At 57.4% G+C, this 20,419-nt stretch overlaps 1 protein-coding gene across 3 annotated transcripts in view; it reads right to left on the bottom strand.

The window, feature by feature from the left end:
• The window catches only part of TRIOBP (TRIO and F-actin binding protein), a 67,768-nt gene that overhangs the window by 4,030 nt on the left and 43,319 nt on the right, over window positions 1–20,419 (bottom strand). Inside the window, exons 1-11 of one of the 3 annotated variants that reach the window (XM_024127356.1) lie at window positions 20,035–20,220; window positions 14,969–15,025; window positions 12,302–12,370; window positions 12,089–12,178; window positions 11,588–11,697; window positions 9,592–10,117; window positions 8,820–8,951; window positions 3,473–3,620; window positions 1,643–1,745; window positions 916–1,075; window positions 724–837 (exon numbers count right to left, since the gene is read on the bottom strand). In XM_024127356.1, coding sequence (XP_023983124.1) covers window positions 724–837; window positions 916–1,075; window positions 1,643–1,745; window positions 3,473–3,620; window positions 8,820–8,951; window positions 9,592–10,117; window positions 11,588–11,697; window positions 12,089–12,178; window positions 12,302–12,370; window positions 14,969–15,025; window positions 20,035–20,220 — 1,695 coding nt within the window. Of the gene's footprint in view, window positions 1–723; window positions 838–915; window positions 1,076–1,642; window positions 1,746–3,472; window positions 3,621–7,643; window positions 8,672–8,819; window positions 8,952–9,591; window positions 10,118–11,587; window positions 11,698–12,088; window positions 12,179–12,301; window positions 12,371–14,968; window positions 15,026–20,034; window positions 20,221–20,419 lie in introns of those variants that run through there. The other 2 variants (XM_028490612.2, XM_028490613.1) reach the window with 2 other exon arrangements.

Here is a 20,419-nt window from a genome sequence, read left to right as displayed (position 1 = left end):
GGAAGATCCCACATGCCGCGGAGCGGCTGGGCCCGTGAGCCAGGGCCGCTGTGCCTGCGCGTCCGGAGCCTGTGCTCCGCCACGGGAGCGGCCACAACGGTGAGAGGCCCGCGTACCGCAAAAAAAAAAAAAAAAAAAAAAAAAAAAAAGCTTAGACTCTGGAGCCAGGTTGCCTGGTTCAAATCCCAGCTCTCATACTGACTAGCCATGTGGCCTTGGGCAAGATACTTGACCTCCCTCCCTGTGTCTCAGTTTCCTCACCTATAAAATGGAAACAGTAATGGCATCTTTCTCATAGGACTGTTAGGAAGGTTCAATGAATTAGCAGATATAAGGGCTTACAGAAATGCCAGCCACAGAGTAAAGCTGTATATAAATTTTTGTTAAATACAACAAAAGGCTAGGGTGGCCCTGGGATCACATACACATTTTTTCACTCTGGCTTCTCCCAGTAAGGGAGGTGCTAGCTCCATTTTACAGATGAGCCACTGGGGCTCAGAAAGGTGAGGTGACTTGCCATGGTCACACAGCAGGTGAGTGGCAGGACCCACCACGGGAGGGCTTTCACCCAGTCAGCCCAGTAGTGCTGGGTGCACAGCAGGCGTCCTTCCTAGCTGCCCCGTCCTCTCCCGGCTACAGGGCAGACTCAGCCTGTCTGGATGCACTCCCCACACCCAGGCCCCAAGAACCAGCTGGGCAGCCTGGCACAAGGGGTGGACGCACCTCCAGCTCACAGGAGCTCCGCTCGCTGCTGCGCCCGCAGCCGTTGCCGGTGCCCTGTGAGGCGATGAAGCTGCGCAGCCGGTCAATCTCCTCGGACAGGCGGGCGTGCAGCTCCTGGGAGGGGTGGGATGGTCAGTGCAGGGGCGCCGGGATGCCCACGCCCCACCCCCACCCCAGCGGGGCCAGGCCCACCTGGTTGTGGCGCAGCAGCTCCTGGCCCTCCTGCTGGCAGCGCCGCAGCGTGTGCTCACGCTCCTCCGCCTGCCGCGTCAGGGCCCCAATCTCCAGGCACTTCTGCGAGTACTGCTCTGACAGCACCTGCAGCTCCCGCTTCAGTGCCTCCACATCTGACCTGCCCAGGGCAGAGGAGGGGAAGGATGGCTCGGGCTCTCTCGCCCTCTGCCAAGCTGGGTCAGGTCACATAGACTCAAAGCAGCTTAGGGCTCCTGGTTCCCGCCCTAGTTTTGCCTTCAGCCAGCTGTGGGGCTGTGAACTGGTGACAGCCTCTCTGGGCTGCAGGCGTCTCCTCTATGAGGGGATGGGATGGAGAAGCCCATCTCTAAAGCCTCCATAGCCCCAACATTCCGCCGCAGAGGGGCACCTACTGGCTGATACTGTAGCCCAGCTCTAGGGAGACACTAAAGAGGGGAAGAGAAGGGTGGAGACTGAGACTGGCTAGACAAGAAGGGGCCTGAGAACTGCCGTGTGCACCGGCGTGGGGGTCTGGCTGAGGTCCCGCTGCTTCTGTTCCCGGTGCCATGTGACCGGAGCTGGCGTCTCAGCTGGGGGCAAACTGACATGCCCTCTGCCAGGGGTCTTAGCACAGGTCCCCCACTCATAATCAGCAGGGTGGACAGCTGGGCTCCTGGCTCAGAGGGAGCCCCTGTCCCCAGACCACAGGGCCCAAGTGCCATCTTACTGGTGCTGTTTCTGGAGGCCATCCGGGCCCTGTGGGAGACTCTGTGTCTTGCTCAGCTCCCGGCTCAGCTCCTCCTGGTAGGCCTTCTTCATGGCTTCGATGGCTGGAGGAAGGGCAGAGAGGTGGAAGGGAGATTGGGGAGGGGTCAGCAGCAACAAGCTCCACTTCCTCCGGGACTCCATAGGGAGACAGGAGCAGAGAGTGGTAATGCAAAGAGCACTGGGCCGGGCTGTGTCATGGACTGAGTGGCTTTGGGTAAGCTGCTCAACCTCTCTGAGCCTGTCTATCAAGGGAGGATGACAGTGCCTGTCTGATGGACCCTGCTGGCGAGACACCTCAATGTCTGACCACTGGTACCTCTTGTTGTTAGTGATTTCTTGGTAAGACCCCACAAAGTCCTCCCTGCAGAGCCTGGAAGGTTCTTTAACAAGGTCCATCTGCCTGGCCCAGCCTAGTGGTCAAGAACGCAGGCCCTGCGGTCGGTACAAATCTGTGTGACTTTGTGCAGGGGACTTAACCCCTCTGTGCCTTGGATTCCTTACCTGGAAAACAGGGATGACAACAGCACCTTCTCTCGTGGGTTGTTGGGAGACGTGTGTGGAGCATGCAGAACAATGCATGGCACAGAGTCAGTACTCAGACACTGGCCCCCACTGGTTTATTTTCAGGCTGTGAGCCCCCAAGGACTGAGTCTCCTTCCCCGCTCACACGGGGTTGTTGTGAAGATTAAACAAGCCCTCATTCATAGTCTTATCCATAATTCCAAAATCCCAAAGCTCTGGACACTGAATGTTTTGTAACTCTTTTGGTGGCAACCCCCGACCTGAGCGGACACAAGGCTATTTGTGGTCACGATTATCCCACTTAAATGTGACTGAGAAATTTCCAAAATTTGCCAAAACCTTAGTGCTAGATTTCAGGGTGAAGCCCAGACCCTGCTGGAAGAGGATATTTAATATACATACCAGGTTATCTTTCTAAAATGCAAAACGCACTGACCCCAGGGTTTGGGATGAGGGGCCCTGGGCTTGAGTGCTTGAAGCACTGGCAGGTGGTTAAGTTCCAGATCACGTGGCCTCTTTCATCATTTCCATGATTCTGCAAACCCTATGAAAGTGGCTAGGATGCCAGGCACACACAGCAGGTGTACAGAGGACCGAGAGGGAGGGTTGGCCAGCATCTCGGGCATTCCTGTTTCTGACCTGGGAGAGCAGAGGGAAGGGTTCAGAGAATGGCTTTGCAGTCAGAGTGCTCTGAGCTCCGACGTCAGCTTCTGCCACCTCTAAGCGATGCCATCTGGGACAAGTCGCTAACTTCTCTGAGCCCCAGTCACCTCATCTGTGAAATGGCTTCACTCCCTCGGGCACTGCAAGGACTAAGGTTGCTCACGTGGGTAACGGGCTTGGTAAACGCTCACACCTTTCCCTGCTCTCCCCAGGGTCCAGCCCACATGCCCAGTGAGACGGCACTCCTATGAGAGCAGGGTCTGTGGCTGAGCGGTCTCTCCCCAGCACACGGCACGGGCCTGGGCGTGGAGTTGGAGCTCAGGGCACGTGTGTGGCTTGAGGGGGGCTTCCCAGTGGCCGCAGGCCCCTGAGGGAGAGGAGTCACAACCCATGGTCTGTGAGCTGGGGTCTTTTATTGCCTCGGTTTCCTCTTTGCAAGCAGGGTTAGAGGCCAGATCTAGGGGCTCCTGACCCCTCACCCCAAGTTTGGCACCCAGGCCCTCACCTCTTATCTACAGGCCTCCCGAATCCAGTCAGGAGGAGCCTCTGCTTGGAGGCTCACGGGGCTGGGCCCCACTGTGCCGTTCCTGCCCAGGGACCTCACCTGAGGCTGTGGCCGCTGTCTCCTCGGCCAGGAGCCACTCCTTCTCCTGCTGCAGCCGCTGCAGCTCCCGCTCATGGTGCCGCTGCAGCTCCTCCATCACCTGCTGGTGCGAAGACTCCATCTCCGCCAGGCTGCGCTCGCACGCCTCCTGCGGGTGGGGGGCCAGGCGGTCACGGGGCTGCCCCCATTGCCTGGATGGTGGCCCTTTCCCAGCCTGTGACAAGGAGCCTCAGGGGCAGGCCTGCCCCGGTCCAGGCTTCACCACCTCCCCCAAGACCCTGGCATCATCAGCCCGTATCTGCCCCTGCTCCCCGCCATCCACAAACCTCACCCTGTCATTCTCCTGCTTCGAACCCTTCTAAGCCTCCCCATCCTGCAGAGCCAAGTCCCTGCTCCAGTTTCTGACCCTGCTGGTCTCATCCCTGGCCCTCCCCCACCAAGAAGTCCCATAGTTATAAAAAAAAAAAAAAAAAAAAGCACAACCAGTTCATGGGATGTTCACACCTCTGAGCTTTAGCTCATGTTCCCACTGCCTGGAACATTCTTTTACAACTTTCTCTTCCTGGGTAATTCACTTGGCCAGCAGACCAGCTTAAAGATCCTCCTAGCTCTGACTCTGGGCAGCCTCTCCCCTGCCTCCAAAGGCTCTGCTTCTGCCAGATCATAAATTCCCCCAAAAGAAGGAAGATTAGATCCAGCTCAGAGTCCCCGGGGTCTGGGCTACGGCCTGACTTGTGGCAGGTGCTGAGTAAGTCAGCTGAAATTAATGGCTTATCACAGAATGGGGCTGTGTAGACAAGACTGGCAAGTTTTTAAAGGATTGATAATACCCACTGCTGGGAGAGTCAGCCGTGACCGGGTGCGTGGAGGGCAGTTTGGTGGCATCATCTAATTTTAACCACCCCTTAACCTAGCAGGTCCACTCCTAGGAATGACCCCACGGAAAGTCATACATGTACAAAGACTCTTGGACAAGGATCCCTGCGGCAAAGTTGGTAACAGATGAAAACTGGAAATAATCTAAATACCTAACAGGGAAGACCTTAAATAAATTATGGGATTGAGCTACAGAGGACCCAGGCAACTGTTAAAAGACAGAGCTGCCCACACGGGCTGCTGTAGAAAGTGTCCCAAAAATTAGGTGATGAAAGCTGGTTTCTGACGATACACATGGTGGGACCCCAGTCACGGACACAAGACACTTAGAGCTGTAGGTCTGAGTACATGTACGTAAAAACACAGAGAAAGGTATGGAAAGATACTGTGGAAGGTAATGGCGCCCCAAAGATGTCTATGTCCTACTCCCGGAACCTGCGAATACGTTACCTTACATGGCCAAGGGGAACAGAGGCTGCTAATCAGCTGACCTGAAAATAGGGAACTTATTTTAGATTATCCTCTGGGCCCAAAGTAATCACAGGGTCCTTGGATGTGGAAGAGGAGGCAGGGGAGCAGAGGGAGAGGCAGAGGGACTACGGAAGGAGCTCAGTGGGAAGTGAGAAGGACTTGACTCTCCTTCGCAGGTTCTGAAGGTGAAGGAAGGGGCCACGGGCCAAGGAATGCAGGCGGCTGCCAGATGCTGGAAAAGGTGAGGAAACGGAGCCTCCCCAGAGCCTATGGAAGGAAACGCGATCCTGTGGATACCTGGATTTTAGCCCGGCGAGACCCGTGTTAGACTTCCACCCTACAAAACTCTGCGATGATAAATTTGTGTTACTTATGTTAGTGGTAATTTGTTACGGCTGCAACAGGAAACTCTATAGATGTGCTCAAATGGTAACGAAGGCTCCCTGGGGTTGGGAGCAGGCAGGGGAAGGAGAGTTCACGTGTTTGTTTCTAACCTTTTGATTTGTTTGAATTATTTTTGAAAATGTAAACAAATTCATTATATAATTTAAAAATATTTAAGATCATTAAAAAGGGAAGGGGAAGAGCCAAGGGAGAAACTGAGGCACGGAGGGCCAGTTAAGAGACTGCATTCTCCCCCATGCCACAGGGCACCTCACGGCCGGTGGGGACTGACCCCCACCTCGCCAGCAGCCACATCTGGGGGCTGCACGGGCCAGTTTGGGGGAAGGGCAAGGGTCAGGCCCCCTGGGTCCAGGTGCTCTGAGTGGTGGGCCAGGGACACCTGTCCCTCTGAGCCTCTGTGCCTGTCCTCTGTGTGTGCCCCCAGTAAGGGCAACAGAACACGGCTTTGGAATTCCACAGACTGGGTCCTAGTCCTGGCTGCACCATGGAGTGAACTTGAGCAAGCTCCTTTCCCTCTCTCAGCCTCAATCTCCTCATCTGTAAAACAGACCCCATAAGACCAACTCAGGAGGGTCCCTAAGGTAAGTCAGCGTCCACCTGTAGAGATCGCCGACCTGTAGAGACCGGAGCACTATGGGAGATGGGACTGCTGTTCTTAAAGAGCCAGATCAGGCAGGCAGACCCGGCAGCCAACAGGGCGTCTGGAGGCTGACGTCAGGAGGTGGGAACTAGCCCACGAGGAGGGGCTCCCAGAAGGCCAGGTGCTGCTCCCTCTGACCTGCCTTCCCGAGGGCCCAACGTGTTGGCCGCCACCTCTGACATGGATCAAAGTAGATAAAGAAGTACCCGTGGCCCCCACTGCAGTAAGCACTGAAGCCCTGCAGGGTGAAGCGCCAGGCCTCCGGCTGCTGTCCTGTGGTGGCAAGCCCCACAGGCTGGAAGAGGGGTGCCCACTCGGCCTGATACCAGGCTGGGGAATCCCTCCCCTGCTGTCACCTCTCCAGGGTCCAGTGACTCTCCAGCTGCCTCCTCAGGGACCCGAGGGGACGCAGATGGCTCAGCTCCTCTTCTCTGGCGCCCTCCCCCACCCCGTCTCGGGCTGTTGCCCCATGTATGCCCTTCTCACCCCCGGCCTCCCGTTCCTCCTGCCCATCCCAACCTAGCAGGACGGAGTGCCGGCAGCCTTGGGGTGCCCAGTGGGCGCCTGGGGACCAGGAAGCCTGGACTGCAGACACAGGTCTGATGCCAGCTGGAAGGTCTCGCCCCCTCTCTGGGCCTCAGTTTCCCCATCTGTAAGCTGAGAAATCAGAGCAGTGCTTTTCAAACTTCATTTTAGTGACAGAAAGCTTCTTCCAAAGGGAATCTAATGCAGGTTCTAATAGTAAAATGGACAAGGACGGAGCTGCTCTGGTACTGGTGGCTGTGAATGAACCCACCCAGAATGGACGCTCCACAGAGCAAAGTCTGAAGCCCTCTGGGTGGGGGTCTCTGAGATCCCCAGACGCCTCAGGTGGTGGTGGTGTTGGACCTCACCCTGTCTAGAGACGCCCCACCTTCCTCTGGCCTCACGGGAGCCCTGACAACACTGGGCCTTCCCTTTCCCCCTTCCCCATGTCAGGTGATCCCCAAGCTAGGGCTCTACATCACACCCCAACTCCCCTTGGCCCTGGTCTCCCTTCAGCTGAACGTTCCATCAACCACTCAGCCCCAGACAGCCCTTGGCCTTGCATGGCGGCCCCAGCTCCCAGCCGCTCCCCTCTGCCTTCCTCGGGGCAGTGGCCCAGCCTTAAGCTCACCTCCCTCCACATGCCGTCCTACATCCCTCTCTCCTTCAGCATCGTCCTAGCTCCTGATGCTGGCCCTACCCCCTCCCAAGCCCCCTGCACTCCAACCCCACCTTCCCGATGTCACTGTCAGACCCCAAACCTCCTCAGATGTGTGGGATGCGATCCCAGCTCCTTAGCTTGGCAGTGGGGGTCTCCACGATAGGCACCCACTGGCCCTCCACCTCCTGCTGCAGCCCACGCTCCCACCCACAGCTCCAGGAAGACTTCCTGAGAGCCCCACGTCCCCTCAGAACTTCTAGAAGGTGCCCCTGCCCAGAGCCTGGGATCCCAGCATTCTTTTTTGCTTCAGGCAAGGGCGTGCTGGCTGGGGGCAGCCGATTGTCAAATTTTTAGGAATTCTGTGGCACGGTTATTTCGCATAGCCGTTATTAGAAATTATATAAACTTATAATTAACTGTTACATTAAAAACAAAGCTGATACTCAAAATTCATCACTTCCTAATTATTTCACTGCATTTTATTAGTAGCTATGTTTTGAGGTTATTTACATCTCCTGTATCTGTAGGGTGGAAATGTCGTATGACGGCGGGCACATAGCTTCCCAACTCTGTGTTCAGGGACATCAGCCGTAGCGGGAGCATTTACACCATGGAAATTGGTAAACGTTACAGATCAGGGCTTGATTTATTGTTTTGTTGATTGTCCAGATTTAAGCAAGAGATGAGAAAAAGCTAATAATGCTCACAGTACAGATTATACCTCAAAGTGGCGCGCCCTATCTATGACCATCACGTTGTACACAGAACAAAAACCTGAGAAATATTCTTAAAAGAATATTCTCAAATAGTCTCAACAGAAAACTATCCTCTAATTCAGCAAAGAAGTTGCTATGACATTGACCAAGTAAAGTTTCAACACATGTCTTGCTGTCTTACTCATTCACACAAACAAAAATGCCAAACGACATTCGTGTTAGAACGACACTCGTTTGTCAGCTAGCTGTGGATACGAGCATTCGGAAAAAAGTCAATGAAAGTATTCTGAGAAAAATCAATTTGCTATATGGAATTCACAATAAAAAACATTACATATTTTTTATTTGTAAGTTGCACACTAAACATCCTTTTTAATCAGTGAAATTTACAATAAACATATACAAGTGTGTCAGTGTGTACACACACACATGTATTTTTTCCGGAGAGCTAGTTGTCCCAGGCAAAACAATCAAAAGTGTCTCTGGACACGGCCAAATGTCCCCAGGGGAACAAAATCAGCTTGGTTGAGAGCCGCTGTCCTAGGCAGACCGTGCGTCGCCCGAGGGCCACTGGAGGCGCCCACGTCCCGCAGACCACCTTGCGCAGGGCCTCGGCCTGGCAGGCATGGGCAGGATTTCCCTGTGTTTAGGGAGCGACTTCCAGGGGCCTGCCCGTTAGGGGTCCCACTCTCCACCAGGCCCCCTCTTCCCCAGACGTGCAGGGGAAGGGGTCTAAGTACAGAGGCTCACATGGGGGCTCACACACAGGCTCCACAGTCAGCCTGACCCGAGCTCAAATCCCACCTCTGACATCTGCAGGCAGGTTGACCTCAGGCAAGTCACATAACCTCTCATAGCTCAGTGGCCTTGTCTGTAAAAATGGGCACAGTGCTCACGTCCACCCGCTGGGGAGATTAAATGAGATGATGAATGTCAAATGCCTCACACGGGTTCCGGTACACAGGAAGGGCTCCCAGAATATTAGCCGTTTTCTCACAACGTGGCAACCAGAAACCTGCCCCCACCCCCGACACAACAGCTCCTTGGCCTTACCTGTGAGATGTAGCCTGGGGGGATGTGGCCGTCCTCCTGGGACTTGGGTGCACCCTGAGAAGCCTCCCCTTGGAGACGCCGAGTCTCCATTTGGAGACGCCAGGCCTCCAGCTGGGCACGAAGGGACTGGACCTGTGGGGCGGGGGCAGGAAGGCGAGGTCAGTGAGGGCCTGAAAGTGAGGATGGAGCTGATGGGAGGAAGTGGCCCTCGTGTGGAGATGCAGGCAAGGGAGACATTCTAGGTGTTTCCTGGATGGCCAGGTCAGAAACCCAGGAGAGTGCTGGCCCAGAGAAGGCTCGACAGGGTTGGGAGCAGGACACCGCGGTCACCCCCACGTTATGCAGGTGGGGAGAAATGCCTTGGAGCCTCAGTTTCCCATCAGTAAAACAGTGATGAGGTCTACCCTATGGGACCATGAGACTGCTGTGAGGATTACACGAGCCAATGTAGGTAAAGAGGGCCTAGCACAAGGCTTGGGATGCAGAAGGTACTCAATAAATGGTCTCCTCCTTCTCTTCCCTCTTCCCTTCTCTGTGACTGCTGAGGACAGAACTCAGATGTGAAAACAAAAACAAAAACAAAAAATCCCCAAGGTCCAGGAAAGAAGATTCTAGTTCATAAGCAATCTGGGGGGTGGGGTGTGTGTGTGTCAGTGGCTCAGGGGTGAGCTCCCCATCACTGTAGGTATGCAAGATGAAGGCCACAGCGTGACTTCAGGGATAGGGTGTTGGTAGGGTGAGGAGGCTCCCAGAGGCCAGCCGTGCCGCCTACCTCCCTCTCCAGGGCCTCGTGGCTGTCGCTTGGGGTCCCCCGGCGCTCCCCGCGGCTTTGCTTGAGCAGGGCAGTGAGAGGCACCCGCTTGTTCTCCCGCAGGGGCAACTTCTCCAGCTCCTGCCACTTCTTCTCGATCTCCTCACTGAGCCGGTTCTGCTGGTCCTCAGTCAGGGGGGCGCCCAGGCCCCGGCGCGGACCCTCGCCGGCCGGTGTCTCCGTGGCCCTGCTGTCCGTGGCCTGGAACCACTTGCGTCGCTCCTCGGAACGCTGGGCCAGGTCCCGCTCCAGCTCCTCCTGCTTGGCCGGGCGGTCGAGAGCGCGGGCCGGGGTGCGGGCCCGCTGCGGGGAGCCCTGAGTCAGTGGGGAGAGCTCCACGTAGTCCGGTGACTGCCGCTGCCCGTCCGCCTTCCGGGGGCCGCCCCGGCCGATGACCTCAGAGCCTCCCCGCTGCTCCCCCGCCTTCAGGGAGCCCTTTGGGGTGCCGTAGCTGTGCAGCGTGTTCTCCTTATTGCAGTCTGAGAGCCTAGGGGGCCAGCAGAGCCACATTAGGCGAGACCTTGCCCTCTTGGTCCCAAAATAAGCACTTCTGCAGTGCCACCCATGCACCGGGGCCGGGGGACAGACCCCAGTGGAGGAAGCAGCTTAGAACTAGAGCTTCATCATTAACAGACCCTGGGAACCATCCCAGCTCTGCCACTTACCGGCAGAGGGTCCAGGGTACCTGGCCTCTCTCTCTGAGCCTCAGTTACCTCATCTGTGATATGGGACAACAGTGCCATTCACAGGAGGGACTAGGTGAGCAAATGTGTGCAGAGCGACCAGGAAGCCCTTTGAGAACGTGATCGAAGCATTAGAATTAAGGGTGTGCTGCTTGACAAGGCCCTAGGTTCAAGAGGCTCACAGTGGAATAGGGGAGATGCCCAGGGTCACTGCTGGTGAGATGAACGGTGGCCTCTGGGTGGGTGCACAGAGCACAAACTGCGGAGACCCGTAACGACTGCGGCAGTTCCCCTCTTCTTCCATAGCGATACTGAGTACGTGGTTACCCGGCCAAAAACTAAAGCATCCCTTGCAGCTACCCGTGGCCGTGTGACTCCACCCTGCCCAGTGCATATGAGAGGTGGCGCCTTTTGAAGGACCAGGCGTGCCCTGGCCTGGCTCCTGGCTGGGGGCCATGAGAATGTGAACAGTGCTCCGGCGCAGAGGCAAGGCTGTGGGCTGCTGTGGAGCGAGAAAGAAACCTCTCCCTTGTTTAAACCCGTGTTCGGGGTTTCTTTGTTGTAGCAGCGGAGCCTATATACTAAATCACAGGCCAGCTGCACAGTAGCTGAGAGTTTAAAAGGGCCTCCATGCACGTCCTCGCATGACACACCTCGGTGTGACAGGTGAGGAATGTGAAACTCAGGCCAGACAGCAGCTGGCCTAAGGCTGGCCAGCCAGGGTGTGGCCAGGCAGGTGGGCTCGCACTCAGCACCCCTCGATACCACGCCTCCGTTCCTACTGCCCAGCAGCCAGAGTCCCAGCCCCTACAGGCATCTGGGGTTTATCCTGTGTGGGGCTCTACCACCAGGTCACTCGGTCCTCCTGCCCCTCTACCCACAGTGAACTCCACAGTGAGTGAGCTCCCCACCCAGACTAAGTAGCCATCCCCTCTCCCTGACACAGGCTCAGACACAGCCCCTGCGGCACAGAGTCAATCAGCCACCTCATGGGACTGTGACTCACCGGCGTCTTCTCCAAAGAGCCAAGGCCTCTCCCCACCTTTTCAGGATGTGGGGAGATAGAGAGGGACAAGAGGCAAGCCTCAAATCCTCAAGATATTTCTGGGTGAGTGCCACGGATACCCCCTGCCCTCTCCCTCTCCCTATTTTGTTGGTGGAGAAACTGAGGCCCAGCAAGTAGAGCCACAGGGCCCTCAGGCGAGTGCCAGAAACCCACTCAGGATGCAGGGGTAAGTGCCTCCCCCCAGGCCCCGGTCCAGACCAGCACGTACTTGGTGACATCTGGGGCTGAGGTTGGACGCACAGTCTTCCTCAGAGCCTCGATCCAGTTCCTCCGGATGCCCGAGGTCATGGCCGACAAGGTATAGACAGCATCTTTGGTCTGTAAGTCCACCCCACAGGTAGGTTGCCACCTGGCCAGCCCCCTTGCTCCCTCCCCACTATAGACTCCAAAGAGGTACCCTTCCCTCCCAGGTGGGTATCTAAGGTCTTGAGCCTGGAGGTGAGCAGAGCATGCAAAACCTCCCCTCCACTAGCCTCAAGAGAGCCCCATCGGCTCCAAGATCTCTCCAACATCCAAATAGCCCTGCCAGTGATATCCGGGATCGCCCCAGAAATGCTCAGCGCTGGCAGCAGGGCTTCTGACTGGCTCTGAGGACAGGATCTCCAGGTAAATGAGTGATAGGAGCCAGTCTGGTGGGCCACGCCCCACCCCGACACCTCCTCTAGGGGGCCCTCCAGGCATGCCGCCCCCCAGCCGCCCGCAGGCTCACGTGGATCTGGAAGCCATAGTTGCGCTGCACCGCATACTCGGTGACGTCCGTGCAGCAGCGCAGATCAATTTCACCATCCAGCTCATCTGCCTGCAGCAGGAGGGCTCACGATGGTCCCTGGACTCCAGTGACCCTACCGGGACCCCCCAAGGCCCTTCTAGGTGTCCCCCGGCACCTGATGGGGGAGGGAGCCCTCCCATCTCATCGTCTCACCTCCTCAGCAGTGGAATCCCTGTAGTACTTGAGGCTTGAATCGGTCAGCACAAACCAGTGTTTCTTCCACTGTGAAGGAGAGATGGTGGTGAGGGAGGGGGTGCGGGGGTATGGAATGAGAGCGTGCGTGTGTGTGCGCACCATTCCGCAGGCATCCTGGGCGCTGCCAGGTCAACTGTTCTGCTTGCAGCAGGGGCCTGACATCCTCATCTGCTCTGCTGAGGGGTGGGGGGCAGGGGACAGGGGACAGTGCAGAGTCACAAAATCCACATTTGAAGTAAGCCCCCCCATTTCCTCTCTGCGGGGATAGCATCTGTGAAATGGGTCGGCTTCTCCTCAGTAACCACACCCTTCTTTTCTTTCTCGGGGCCCTTCTCTGATTTGTTGACACTTCCACAGGCTTCCTGATAACTTTCCACCAAGATCACCAAGGCTCCTACATGCAAATCCCACCCAGTGCAATCCAGGAAGGGGATGTGACCTGTGTAAGGTCATTTGCCTGGCAAGTCGGGGGCCAGAACTTCAAAAACCTTTTTCCGTACACTGACCCCAGATCAACCACCCCAGTGGTCAAAGACAAGTCTACCAGAGAGCAGGACTGGAAGGGTGCCCAGGGAGAAGCATCTGAGTGCTGGTCGTATTCTGTTTCTTGATCTGGGTGCTGGTTACATGCATGTTCAGCTATGTGAATACATTATCTGTACATTTATGATGTGGGCTTCTCTCTGCTCCAACCAGGGTTAGGTTGGCAGGACACATAAGAGAGGGGTGGGGGCATCAGAACAGCCTGATATGAAAGTGCCAAGCTCAGCCCACCTCTGGGCTTCTGACCATTCACTGGAATGCCAGTCGAGGTCCACCCACTGCCAGGGTCAGTGCATGTCCTCTTGGTGCTCTCCCACATCACTAAGCCCTTGTTTATTACTTCAAGTACTTCGTTTTCTTTCCTCAGGAAGACTTCAAGGATGTGCCAGGATGATACTTTCTACTTCATTCCACACTGCCTCCCCTAAGAAACAGGATTTTAGCATCCAAGAGACCAAGGTTACAACTATTGTATGCCTTGCTAGCTGTGTGTCTTTAGTCAAGTGTCTCGACCTCTCTGAGCTTCAATTTTCTGACTTATAAAGTAGGGCTAATAAGACCCTAAGCCTCCTAGTGAAGTTAGAAATGCCTAACCCTCCCTGGAATGGCTCTCATGGCACTTCGCATAGGGTCAGGCACTAGGTTGTTGGGGATCATTCTCAGAGGCTGGCCTTAGAACCACCCAGCTCTTCTGAATGGCCCGAGCTGCTGCTCAGGACAACTGTCGCTCTGTAAAGTGGGGCAGGGGTTCTGTGTCAAATGATCTCTTTGGCCCCTCCAGGCCTAGTCTGTGACTGCCTGAGATGGCAGCTGGATGGGCCTCAGGTGCCCCAAGTTCTAGGCCAGGGTTTGCCCAAGGTGCTGCTAGGCCTGGAAGAGATTAAAGCCCCTGTGGGCCTGTCTACTGTCTGTGCACCGAGGGGCTGGGCTGGCTGAACTCCCAGGGCCCTTCCAGCTCGGACATTCCAAAACCCTGTGAAAGAGAATGAGTAACGGCCAGTTCTGGGTGGAGCCCATAATCTCTGCCCTCCAGAGACCCTGGGTGGGGGAGGCCGGGAAGGGTCACTGGCAGGGTGCCCAGCCTTGTGTGAGCCTGGAGCCCAGCCACCAGAGGACTGGCAAGCAGGCAGCGGGTATGAAGGCTGTAGGCTGGAGGGAATAAAGCATGTGGGTAGGAAACACAATGAGATTCCCTTTGGCTCCGTGCCCTCCCCGGCATGCGGGCTGCACACAGACCCAAGCCACGGGCGCATGCAGGACCTGGGCGGGGAGATGTCCCTTCCCAGGCTGGGTGGGCAGGAAGCCAGCTCCAGCTTCAGCTTGGCAGCCAGAAGGGTAGAGCTGGTGAAAGGCTACTGTCCCTTCTGGTTGTAAAGATGCACACGTTAGAGAAAGGGAAGGGTTATTAGCTGAGGCCCAAGCAGGCACTGGGGGTTGTGTGGGACCTTTTACATGCTTAACCTCTGTGACTCCATTATCCACCCTGGAAAGAACTATCATTATCCAGTATGTCCATTTCACAGATGAGGTCACCGAGGCCAGAGAGAGCTGTGACTCACCCGATGGGGCCCCAGGTTGGTGAGACTTCAAGAAATGTGGTCTGAGCCCCACCCCCAGGGTTGGGGGGAGCTGCTGTAAAGCTGAGTCTTTGGGAATCTGTAGGTGTCTCAGGCTGGATGATCTCTGTGAACCCTTCCATCCCAGACCCCTGGATACCCAGCCAGGGTCGTCAAGAGGTGCGAGGGCTGAGGGGCTCTTGGTGAGAGGAGGGGATGGGGTGCAGGATGTGAAGCACCAGGAGGCCGCCAACCCTGGTGACCTTTACAGACTGCAGACTGCTCCAAGAGGCTGAGATGACTAGCAGCCTCTGCCCTCCTACCCCACAGCCCAAGGCCTTCTTTCCAACAGGACAAGAAACATCCTACCCTCAGGGCTCCCACTCCAGCCCCCACTCTGTACCCTCTCCGCCCAGAAGTCAGGGTCTCTAGAAACCGGACAGGCCAGGAAAGCAGCTCAGCCACCTGGGCCCTGCAGCAACCCCGCCTCCCACCCCCTACCCCACCCCCGCCTCAGCCCTCCTACCTCTCCAGGCTCATCCAAGATTGACATCCATCCCTTCTTGAAGTTGAGCAGATCGGGCTATGGGGAGAGGAGGGGGCAGATGAGTCAGGCCCAGCAAGAACCAAAGGGGCCTGGGGAGGAAGGGGGGGCTGCCCATCCTGCCCCCAAGTGAGGTCCTGGGAAGTCCGGAGGGAGGGCTGAGGGCCCAGGTAGCCCCCTAAATCCAGGCAGGCTCCCCAGCCACTGAGGCAGCCTTGTTCCCTTTCCCGAACATCCGGCAATCTCTGAGAGGTGGGCTGGGTTACTGGCCACCCACCACAGACCTCTGAGCTCCCTTCCCACCAGCCGGCTTCCTCACCTGAGAGTGGGAGAGGGGGCAGATCTCTGACTGTAAAAAGGGACCCTCAGAGAGCTCAGAGGACAGGCCAGATCAGCAGGGCTGAGCGAACCATCCAGTTCTCGCTGATGAGGCCCAAGCGGCCCAGCAGGACAATGCCTTAATGCTCCTACCCATTCCCAACCCACTAACCCTGCCATGGTCCAACCAGCCCTGCCTTCCCCTCATCTCCTGGAGAGCCTGAAAGATGGAGCCAGGCCCAGGCTGAGGTCAGAGACCTCCTGGTCCCCCCCTAGATCTCTGGAAGGGTCGGGGAGATGGCACCTCAGTCCCAGCAAGCCCTACCTGCCGGGTGCTGCTCAGAGGGGCACGGCCCCGGGGTCTTGGGGCTCCCAGCTGTAGCATGTTCCACGGGGGCCTGTGAGCTAGGTCCCCCCACCTAACCCTAGATGACGAAACTGCTCATCCAGGCATTTTCTCTGGCCAGGCCTATCCACAGACCCTCCCTGCCTGCTGGGGAGACCACTCTCGTCTAAGTCCCGGTCCTCCTGCAGAGGTTCAGCTCGTGCCCACTGGCGGGCCAGGCTGGCAGGCAGGGAGGAGGCGGCCACCTGTTGCCATGGCTCTGAGCCCACCTATCAGCACCTGCATCACAGCCTCACCAGGCCAAGGTGTCCGGTTGCATGGAGGGAGCGGGTGGCATGGCTCAGTGGGGTGGGCAGTGATGGCGACGGCGGCTGGAAACCTGGAAACCGGAGCCACCTGACCTGGCCACCTCCCCTGACCCGCCTTCCTGTCAGGGAGCCCCATTCTCCTCTTCCTCAGGTGGAGGAAGAGACCTGAGAGGGGCTTGGGCCAGCAGCCTGGACATCCTGAGCCGTCTCCAGCCATGGCCTTGGGACCAGGGCCCCTGGATCTCGGCAGGCCGGTAGCCCAACTCCTGCGTCGCAGCCCCTGACCGGAGACCTGTCTGAGGGAAGGGACACAGGCTCTGCCCAGACCTGGGAAACCCCAGGCTGCGTATGCCCTGTCTGCTCTCTCTCCTTCCCCGCCCTGTTCCCCATGTGGGCCGGAAGCTGCTCAGGGTGGTTCCAAGCTAAGACTGAAGACCGGTAGCCATGCTCAGGGCCACCAGGTCACCTGGGTCCACATGCAGATGGAGACCCCCCCCGTGGCCCCAGGGCCTGGCATGCTGCGGCCCCAGGGGAAACGTGCTGAATAAATATCCACCCTCCTCTACCTCCCTGATCTAAATTCCTGTGCTTCTGGGGCAGTCTGCACCTCCACCTCCCGGAGCTGAGAATGAGAAGCCAGGCTTTCTGGGATGGACCACGGAGCTGGCATCACTGTGCTGACCTGAAGAGAGCCCCCAGAAAGGGCAAGCAGATAACCCAGCCAATCGGACTGAGCTGAGCCAGGGCCGGGAGATCAGCCGTGGGCTTCCAGAGGCCGAGGAAGGGCAGGAATGACAGGCTGGGACCCTGAGGGCTGCCTGGGAAGTGGGGTCACGGTGACCTTTCTAAGTCACGTGCCCTCCCTGACCCCGGCTGCCTGATGTGGCTAATGATAGCAGGGTCCTGTCCTGGCACCAGTTCCGTGAGAGAACTGAATGGGCCACACATGGAGATGCCAGTACACACACACCACACACATGCCACACACGTGCCGCATCAAGCACGAGATGGTGCGGTGACCTCGGGGAGAGGAGTTTTTAAACCTGCTGGCACGAGAGGTCCTGAAGTTACCCTGGAACCCCCACCAGGGGTCAAAAGGTCTGATAACATAAATCTCCTCCCCTGCACCTTCACGCGTGCCTCCCCAGGCCCAGACACCGTTCCTCCTCCTGCAGGAAGCTCCCTTTCTCCTTTTTCCTTTCCGGAGTACTGAAAGGTCCTCACAGTGGGCCCTCCTTCCTTTGGCCACAGGTCAGCACTGCCTCCCTCTGGCCTGGACCATAGACACAGCCTCCTGTAAGGACACTCTGGCAGGGGACCCGATCCAAAAGGCCGAATGTCGCACGCCGCTTAAAACCTCCAGGGATGGCTCCAGACAGCTTCAGAACAAGGTCCAGCTGCCTTAGGATGGCACAAAAGCCTCAACCTGGACTCCCCACTGCTTAGGGGGCCCCATGTTTATGTCATCACACAACCTCTCTGATGCCCAACACATCAGGACTAGTAGGGCCCTCCACACATGCCTGTGTCCTCTGCTTGAAATACCAGGCTTCCTCCTCCTCCTCTTTCAACCAGGCAATCCCCTTCTCATGCCTTAAGACCCGGCTTAATTGCCATGCCAGAGGCCCCTTTCCCAGTACACACCACACACCACACCAGACGACCTCCCACGGCCTCTGCTGCATCTGTGATTGTCTTGAAGCCATTTACTTATCCCTCACAGGCTAGACTAGAAGCAACTCAGTCAGGGACATGTACTGTTCATGCCCCAAGACCCGAGGACTCAGGGAACATTCGTAAAAATTTCTTTCTTTCTTCTCCTTTCTTTTTTTTTTTCTCTCTCTCTCTCTCTCTCTTTTTTTTTTTTTTCTTTTGGAACCAGGCCCCTGTTCTACACCAGAAAATCAGCTGTGAACAAGAGATGTGGCCCCTGCCCTGGTGAAAACTCAGGACAGAAACAGACAATAAACAAGTGGACAGGTATATAATTTGATGCCAGGTAGCAGCTGGGGAATGAAGCTCCAGGGGCAAGGCTGCACCCGGCTAACGCAAAAGGAGGTGGAGCAGATCCTGACTCCAGGCCTGGCTTCCTGAAGCCTTTAAGCATTTACCCAGTCACAGCACCTTTGCCACTTGCTCGTTCAGATTCCTGAGGTCGGGGAGATGGGGCCAGGAGAGAGGAAAAGTGTATGAAGAAGAAACAGGAAGGACACCGGCCTGGAGCAGGCTCAGGTCTGAAAGCGGCCAGGATGAATCCGGTAAACACTGTCAAAGGTGATTGTGAGCCCCCCCCTCCGCTCCAAAACCTTTCATGGCTCCCCAGTGCCCCTGACCAAAGCCCAAGCTGCTCTTCCTGGCCTTTGAGGCCCTCCTTCCCAAGTCCCTTTTCTATGTTTTCACCATTTAATTCCCCAAATATGGCCACCAGCCTTTGTCCACACTGTCCCTCCTCCCCCAGTCCATCTCCACCTGACAAAGTCCTACAGTCACAGGAGGACATCTCCCTCGGGACACCCCCTCCCATCAGCAGGGATGTGCTGTCTTCCTCCACATGCTGCTTCTAGCAGCCTTACCCTTGTTCAGTGTGTGCTTCCCCAGGAAAGGCAACTGTGTACATTTCTTATCTCATCCTGAGAGAAGACTGGGACAGACCTGGTTACAAATTCTGGCTCAGCCAGGGCCCAGCTGTGTCACCTGGGGCCTGTAACTTCACCTCTCTACACCTCAGTGCCCTCATCTGTTAGATGGGGAGTTACCATCAAGCTTCAGGGCTCCAATGTGGTAATGTGAAAGCACCCAGTTCAGGGCCTGGCAGGCACCCAGTCAGCAATGAAACCACCCCCCACTAGCCTGCCGGGGCGCGGGGGGGTGGGTGGGGGGGGGCGGCCAAGACACTGACTCAGCTCCTCCCCCCACATGCCTCTCTTTCTCCCTGACAGGGAAGGGGAGGCTGCTGACAACAGGAAGGGCCAGCAGAGAGGTGGCAGGATGTGCAGAGCCTGAGGAAGTCCAGGCAGTGAGCAGGTCATCACACTCACAGGGGCAGGGCCCCTGAATACACCACCCTGCTCAACTCTCCCCACTCTCCTCATCAGGCTGTCAGAGCCTCCCTAGGCACTTGCCAGAAACCAAAAGCAGTCCTGCCCCTCTCTTCCACAACATCACGGTCAAGGGGCCAGAGTGACGTGGAAAAGGGCTACTCCTTCCCTTACACTCAGGGTAACCTCTGGCAACTCACCAATGCCCCTCCCCAAGCCTCAGCTTATCCGACTGTAAAATGGGGGTAATGGTGAACTCAGCTATGAGGTGCAATATGATAAATAAGGCACATGTATTGAGAGAGCTTGGGTAGGGCTCATCCCCAAGAGAAAGACAAATCCCTGCCATCGTGTTCCCCACCCCCAATAGCTGGCCTGCCCCACCCAAGGTCCCAGCGCCACTGCGAAGTGGCAAGCCCGGGAGAACATGGTATCCTGCTTCTTCAGAAGTCCCAGGATGGGCTCTGGTCAGGATGCGACGAGGCGGCCCCTTCTCACCCACCCAACCTCCGGCCAGCGCCCACAAAGGCGTACAGCCTTCCCAGGCCCACATCAGCGCGACTCATCCGAACCAGGCAGCGCCTCTCTCCAGGCCCCGGCGAGACCCAGATCCAGGCCAGGCCCATCTCCGCTCTTCCCGTGGCCCAGAACCCTGAGAGACCCTACGGATCTGGCAGCTTAGGGGAATCAGATCAGGTTTTCACTAAGGGGGGAGCTGGAAGGAGAAGGGAAAAGGCCACCCGGAATCTGTCCGTGATTGGTCCCGCAAAAGTGAGGGGGTGGTGCCTGGGACCGAGAGTTCCCATCTTCTCGGGGGTTGCCCGGGCTTCTGGCCCAGAAAGGTGAGGCGGAGGCCGGGGGAAGGTGAGGCAGGACGGCCGGCCCGTGCCGCCGGGGTCGCCCTGTCTTCGGCCGAGACCTCCTCTAGCCTCCGAGAAGTGACGAGGGGGCTGCCCAGGAGGGTAGCGGCTCGGCTCTGGCCGTTGCTCTCATTCGGACCTGGGGCGCAGAGGGGCTGCCCTCCGGGGAGGCACTCACCGTCATGGCGGAACCCCGGGGCGGCGAGAGCAGGAGGCAGGAAGGTGGAAAGGGCTCTCGGGCCGGGCTCAGCGGCGCGGGAATCCCGCTGCCGCCGCCGCCGCCGCCGCCCCTCTCGGCCACCCGCCGCCGCTCGTCCAGCCCTTCCCTTCCCCGGCGCTGCCCCGGCCCCTTCCATCCGCCCATAAAACTTTTTTTTTTTTTTTTTTTCAAACTTCCTGGGAGGACCCGGGCGGGCCAATGGGTGGCGGGGAAGCCGGGACAAACAGTGGCGGGGGCCGCGAGCGGGCCAATAGGAGCGCGGGAGGGGCCCGGGGGCGGGGCCTGCCGCGACGGGACGGGTGAGCTGGGGCAGTCCGGGCGGGCGGATGGGGGCGGAGGGAAG

The sequence above is a fragment of the Physeter macrocephalus genome, chromosome 6 (assembly GCF_002837175.3).
Source record: "Physeter macrocephalus isolate SW-GA chromosome 6, ASM283717v5, whole genome shotgun sequence".
Classification (NCBI taxonomy): domain Eukaryota; kingdom Metazoa; phylum Chordata; class Mammalia; order Artiodactyla; family Physeteridae; genus Physeter; species Physeter macrocephalus.
This window is presented reverse-complemented; position numbering and strand designations above follow the sequence as displayed.